Consider the following 7,369-nt stretch of genomic DNA (forward strand, 5'->3'; position numbering starts at 1 on the left):
ATGAAGACATTATTAATTTTTTGCCTGTGCATCGGTGCGTCCTTGGCTGATGTGCTGGAGTATGACGACTATGACTTGGTCAGTATGTGCCTGTGAAGTCATTTTTCTAAATATTTTGGGAAATGTAAATTTAAAATGGTCCCAAATTGTTAGTGCTACAAACATTTTCCTTATAATTACTATTACAATGTTAATGTAATGTTTTGCATAGAACCAAACTTTAAGTCTGTATGATTTTAATAGTCCAAATACTTGTATAATAATTGAACATCTATTTTCAACTAAAAATATGTCTCTCATCTCCAACAGGACCCAAAGGATAAAGGGGTACGTTTTTGAACATCAGTGTGTGATCACTGGTCTTTCCTGCTTATTAGGCTACAAGATAATCTCTTATTTCATTATCAAATGTGTGGCTTTTCTCATTTTTGTTTGGTAGAAATACCAGAGCCATATGTGTTGGTTGTACAGCAATGCTGATTTGTATGTTGAAAGACTAGATGATATAATTTGATAGATACATTTTTTCTGTTATGGCAATGATGTGATAGTCTTTATCATACTGATGCTGTTGAAATGTACACAAAAGGTACCGTAAACTATAGACTATAGAGAATATAGAGTATGGAGTAAGTAGTATTGTAGGGCAAAAACAGTATCTGTCCCAACCAACTTCTCTGCTCTGTCCTGTCCTCTCGTAGACCACAGAAATTGGTCCCAGAGGTCACCGGCCAAGCTCTAGAGGCCACGATTCTTACGTGACGAGTGGCGGCGCACCCCCTCCAGTCTCCGGCCGTGGTCGTTACCGAGGGAGACCAACAGCTGCACCAGTGACACCAGTGGAAGAGCAGAGTGATGAGCAGCCAGATGCAGGAGGTTGTACTCACGCCTCAAAGCAAATGGTGAGAGTGTTTTCATTTGTTTATTTGTTTGATTGATTGATTGATTTGATTTATAAATGTTGGTCAAGGCCACGAGGACAGTCAAAACTGCAATTTTAGCCTTGCCCTTTAAGTAACTCTCTCAGATTCAAATTTAATTTAGATCAATTGCATTTGTCACATGTGAAATATGTTTACTAACAGTGAGTTTCACCAAAACCAGGTGATGTTTACTATTCAGTAGCTGTATGCTGTATTCCGTAAAGTTGTATTGCCATTATCTGGGCACGTTAAGAATCTAAGGTTCTTAGGTTCTAAGGATAATAAGGTTATCCTCTCCCTTGGTTCTGGGCATTTTAAAATGGCTTCTCCTCTCCTTTGGTTTTGTTAAGGGCGTGATCTGTCCCACTGGCTGTGAGCTGAAAGACACCATTAAGAAACAAGAGCGTAACATCAAACCTACCGTGGCCGATCTGAAGAGAAGTGTGGACGAACTTAGCCGCAACACCAACTCTGTCTCCAGATACGTAGATGGGTTGTCTGACGAACTGCGTGAGCGCCAGAAAGTGACAGAAGGCAAGATCAAAAGCTGCCCTAGCCCAGCTGAACACCACACTTCCACGATGGAAGATTCTTAAACTAATCCCTTGTAAACTTGTAAAGTTCCAACAAATAACACCAGCTGGTTCCTCTGTTGGCTCAACATACACCTTGAAATGGTTTAATATACATATGCAAAATAAAAATTGCCATGAAGTGGATATGAACAGCTCACTAAAACTTACACCAATGTAGAGCTCAAAGTGTCTCAGCATCCTTCGTGTCTTCCTTATCCACCATTTTCGTCTGTCTGCTGTCACCAGGCAACGGGCAGCTGGTCGGCGAGTACACCAATGACCTGGAGTCTCAGCATGCCTTCATCAAGGAGGCCGTTAATACTAACTTCCCCAGCAACATCCGTATTCTGCAGGGCATCCTGGGGTCAATTAGGACCAAGATCCTTCGTCTGAACACGGCCATCGTGGCCCAACGGGATAAGTGCGCGACACAGTGCACCGTCTCCTGCCCAATCCCTGTCGTGTCCGGCAAGGAGTGCGAGGACATCTACCGCAAAGGCGGCACCGAGTCCCAGATGTACTACATCCGGCCCGACTCGTTCTTCAAGCCCTACAGGGTGTACTGCGACCAGACCACACTCGATGGAGGTCAGTAGTGTGTCATGATTGTGCTTCTTTGGATTGGACTGTAGTTTTGTGTGTAGATTTGTGATGTTGTTGTTTTGTTCCTTATTTTGTTCGCAATCCACATGCACTTGTTGTCCAATTACAGGCTGGACTACTGTTCAGAGTCGTATGGATGGTAGTGTGGATTTCGGACGTCGCTGGGACGAATACAGGAGAGGTTTTGGAAACATTGCTTTTGACACAGGCAAAAAGTACTGCAATACTCCAGGTATGGGCGTTCAATCCAAGAAGATATAGGACCTCTTATTCTTCATAAGTTACAGTAACAGCATATCTTAACATTCTAAATCCAAAACCATTCAATACAAAAAATTTCACCTGACAATCATTACCTGCAAACTTTCCCAACCTTGCTGAGACAAACCTGACTTTGAGACAAAAGTGAGACCAACGTCCATGTGGATATATTCTGCTTGTCTTGTAGGAGAGTTCTGGCTCGGCAATGACCGCATCAGCCAGCTTACCAAGATGGGCCCTACTGAGGTTCTTTTCGAGATGGAAGACTGGACCGGCGCCAAGACCCAGGCACGGTACCAGCAGTTCACCGTGCAGGGCGAGACCTCCAACTACATCTTGTCCATCGACGGCTATTCTGGCACAGCGGGTGACACCATGCTGACTGGCGCCACGGAACTGTTTGGGGAGAACCGCACCATGACCATCCACAATGGCATGATGTTCAGCACATACGACCGTGACAACGACAAATGGTGAGCGCAGTCTGTCCACGCAGGAAGACAAAGACCAACAATGCGAAAGCATTTAGATAAGCCAGACCATTGCTTCTTTGCCACCATAGTTTATTTGGCCATGTGAAGAATACCAACATTCATGCTTAGTTAGTTATCTTGACTTAGTTATCATAAGACTAGCTGTCATTGATCAACATATTTTTCTGCTGAGCAGAAGATCATTTCTTGCCTCAAACTAAAGGCTCTAAGAAATGGCATCCAACAAAAACCTTTCTCGAGACAACCTGTAGAACACATAGCATAGCAGACACATAGCATAGCAGACACATAGCATGGTGATGTGCAGTTCTCCTCTAATAAGTATAACATATCATTTAATTCTTACACTGCAGAAGGCTGCATATACTCACTATAACACATCACAAGAACTCACCAAATCATGGTGCTGGATGTTTCTTGTCTTGACTCCTCTGTGTCTTATCCTCTATGTTTTCAGGACCCCTGGTGACCCCATGAAACAGTGCTCCAAAGAAGATGGCGGCGGCTGGTGGTACCATCGCTGTCACTCGGCCAATCCCAACGGCCGATACTACTGGGGAGGATCCTACACCAAGTACATGGCCAAGCACGGCACAGACGATGGCATGGTGTGGATGAACTGGAAGGGCTCCTGGTACTCTCTGAAGTCTATGTGCATGAAGATCAGACCGTTCTTCCAGCAGTAGACGCAAGTGAACACACAGTGCTCAGAGACACTTAGGGATGTTGGGTCGAAATGTGAAATGTGAGGAGAGACGGGTCTTTCTACAATGAACACTTGCACATGTGTGCACTCTAAAGGAGATGGAGACCAGACTGGACATGCATCCAAAAAGAAAATGCTAAGAAAAAGATCAGATTTAGGTTATAGATTTTTCAGTTGTGTTGCATTTATTATAGCAAAATACATTGAATATTGACTACAGTTGTTTTGGAACTGTTGATGGTATTAAATGAGGTTTATAAAGCAGAGAAAAGCTCCTCAGCTATTTGCATTAACATTGTTTTTAATGCTGTACAGTAACATGATGGTGAAGATGTAAACTTGTGTGTTCAAAGCGGAAAAATCAAGACCAACTGTCAATAAAGTCTCTCACAAAATATTTGAATTGCCTTTTCATCTTCTTTCAAAAGCGGTGAAATCAAATTAAAAACTTAAATATTATCCCCTGAAACACATAATAAAAATGTGGACAAGACCAGATACATAACAAAAAACTAGAAAAAACCCCAACAAAACAACATCTTTCAAACATATTAAAACTTGCTATTCACAAACGTATTTATATTACATGAAAGATAATTAAGTATCTCACATGAAACATATGTTTCTATGTGTTTCCTTTTTTTTAATGACTCAGAAAATGAGCAACTGAAATGCAAACTCAGATTTATATCTGTAGGGGTACCCAGTTTTATCTTAAGCTATGAGGTCAACTGCCCACTTTTAGGCTTTCTGAAATTGTATGCCGGAAGTCCTTGAGACTTCAATTTTAATCATTACAGTATTTCTTTATGTTGAATACAGATACTTGTGATATAACAGCACCGCACAACAGAAATATGAAAGAAAGGGTTTTTAAATGCCTACACCATCTTGAGCTGTGACACACCTTATTAGGGCAGATGGCAGGGAACTCCAGAAAAGGATCTGGCTCTGGTATGGCATAGATCATCTGAATCCAGAGCCAGATAAGAACCAGATCAGGGCCAGACCAGGGCCAGATGAGAGCCAGATCAGGATCAGATCAGATCCAGATCAGAGCCAGACCAGGGCCTGTGGGTGGTCTCATCAGTTTAGTTTGCTCTGGTCTGTCCACTGTCCCATCAGCCCATGACAAGCGACCCCCCCCCCCCCCCCCCGCCGCACCTGTCTTTTCTGTCCAGAGCCACAGAAAAACAGAACTCACAATTCATCATGAATTTTTAATTTAAAAAATATTTGCAAACATATCACTACAAACAACAAACAACACTACATTCAGGTTCATGGAAAGCAGTAAACTTACAAAGACACTCGTTTGCACTTCGCTGTGATGCACCAACGGACCTCCACAGTAAACATATGATATAGATCAACATGGTGTGGTAACAGAAAATGGGTCTGATGATTTAGGCTGAATCCCATTTCACCCCCTACCCCTTCGTCTTTCCCCTTCCCCTCCGTTTTGCGCGTTCACGTGTAGGGGTAGTGCTATCCCAATTCACGTTAAGACAGAGGGGTAGGGGAAGGGGAAGCGCTTTCTTTCTAGCGCTTTCGGAGATTTTCCGAGGGCACACTTCAAACGGAGGGGTAGACTGATTTCCCTCAATGCATTGCGAACCCGTGATCATTAAAGAACAAACATCGCGCGAGTCCATTTAAAAATGTCGGAAATAGCAGGGAAAGCATCACACAAATGAAAGTATTTTCTTTGTAATTCATGATTTTAAAACTTGTTTGATGAAATGTTGCATTGTGTAAATAACAGCTGCAGGCGCCATGTTTGTTTATATCTGGTGAGTGACAGCTGTCGCTCTCCGGTAACGTAACAGCTGACGCTTCGTACTGATGACGTACGTAATTGTTGAAGGGCTATCCCATTTCGAAGGGCTAGCGTTCCCTACCCCTTCGTTATGGCTCCGTTTGAAAAAGCGAGGGCAAAGGGGTAGGGGTAAGGGTAGGGGTAGAGATTAGAAATGGGATTGGGCCTAAGACATCTTTGACACAAAGAATGCAGAGGTAGTTTTTGAGGTAGTCAGCTTTTGCCTAATTGCTGTGAAAATCAGATTTTCAGTCTTCCAGGTCAAAGTCATTGAAAAGTTCCTTTAAAACCACTTGGTTCAAGTCAATGTCTTCAAACTGCGTCAGGAACTCCTTGCGGACTATCGGGATGCTTCTGTAAGACAGGGAGATGGGAGGACGGACCATTGGCTCCAGGTTGAGCTTCCTTATGTCTGCAGGGAATATGGCTTTCTTGGCAGTTATGAGGTTAAACTTGGCAAGCTCATTCTCCATGTCTGTGTAGGCTTCATGGTCGATGCGATGGACAAAGGTATGTTTGCACGACCCATGGCAAGCTCGAATTTTGATGTCAATGTCCACCTGAAGAACCAAAAACATGAAGAATCAAGTTAAGTAATCAGTTCAAAGGTGGTATGTCTGCACTGAGTACATAGAAAACACAAGAACATCACAAAAAGAGATTGCCTGGAACTCAGGGGCAGTGGGAACATTCAGTCATCTAGGTTCTCTAATATCTTTATCATTAACACCATCAACATTATAGAAATGACACTTTCTGTAATACCTAATCACACACATACATATACAAACACACACACACACACACACACACACACACACACACACACACACACACACACACGCACACACACACACAAACACACGTAAACAGATGCACACACACACACACACACACACACACACACACACACACACACACACACACACACACACACACACACATAAACACACACACACACACACACACACACACACACACACACACACACACACACACACACACACACACATACACACACACACACACACACACACACACACACACACACACACACACACACACACACACACACACACACACACAAACACACAAACATACGTCAACACACACAAACACAAACTCACACACACCTCAGTCCGTAGCATGTCCTGAATCTGTTGCCGGACGAGGCCGTGCAGCTTCTGGAGCTGTCTGGAGAGACCCGTGGAGCGTCTCTGCAGGAGGGTCAGGTTCCTCTGAAGCTCCTCAAACGTCTCTGCATATCTCAGCTCAGCAACTGCCCAAAGATGTTCAAGGATTTCACTTCATTTATTGAAAATTAAAAACAAAGACTCAATATTATACCACACTTGGCATCTTATTTATACAATATAATTATAAATTATACAACATCATAAATGAATACAAATAGTACAAATACTAAATTAATTATCAATCAAATCATTGTACATGTACATTGTACAATTCAACATGAATACAAATGGTATATTATGAAGAATAGAATACAATAGAATGTGATATAACTGCAAGTGGAGAAAAAACACACACCATAGTTTTTGACAATGATTTTGCGGTGGGAGTAGTACACAGCTGTGTTCATGAGCAAGGCTGAAGTGATGGCATTCTGATACCCCTGAGCCACTGAACAGATCTGCCCCAGGCGTCTCTGGATGGCGATCTCTGTGGCATCTACCAGACCCTCCAGTCGACAGCCAGATGGACATTTCTCAGTCTGTCCACAAATGGATATTAAATGGAGGTGTGTTTGAGTTATGCAAGTAATGTAAGATTCAGGGCTGATTCATGAGATGGAAAGTGTTGAAATTGTGCTTTGCTTTTAGAATCCCATTTTTAATGAATTAGCATAATTCATATGTTTAGGTATAACAGAGGATATATCAAAATGTTCAATTCGATTATGTTGTATGTAAGGTCATTGGAGTGGTAACAAGTTCAAATACATATGGATGTATTAAGTACAATTT

The 7,369-nt window shown here is 42.4% G+C and overlaps 1 protein-coding gene across 1 annotated transcript; it reads left to right on the forward strand.

The window, feature by feature from the left end:
- Positions 1-3,542, forward strand: fgb (fibrinogen beta chain; the record flags this gene model as incomplete). Its single annotated transcript, XM_080839176.1, has 8 exons — positions 1-78; positions 310-327; positions 702-902; positions 1,274-1,457; positions 1,745-2,086; positions 2,211-2,333; positions 2,550-2,835; positions 3,314-3,542. 8 exons carry the CDS (start codon positions 1-3, stop codon positions 3,540-3,542), a joined length of 1,461 nt encoding a protein of 486 aa, XP_080695302.1.
- Between the last annotated feature and the right edge of the window lie 3,827 nt (positions 3,543-7,369).

Source organism: Sprattus sprattus (genome assembly GCF_963457725.1).
Source record: "Sprattus sprattus genome assembly, chromosome: 5".
NCBI lineage: Eukaryota > Metazoa > Chordata > Actinopteri > Clupeiformes > Clupeidae > Sprattus > Sprattus sprattus.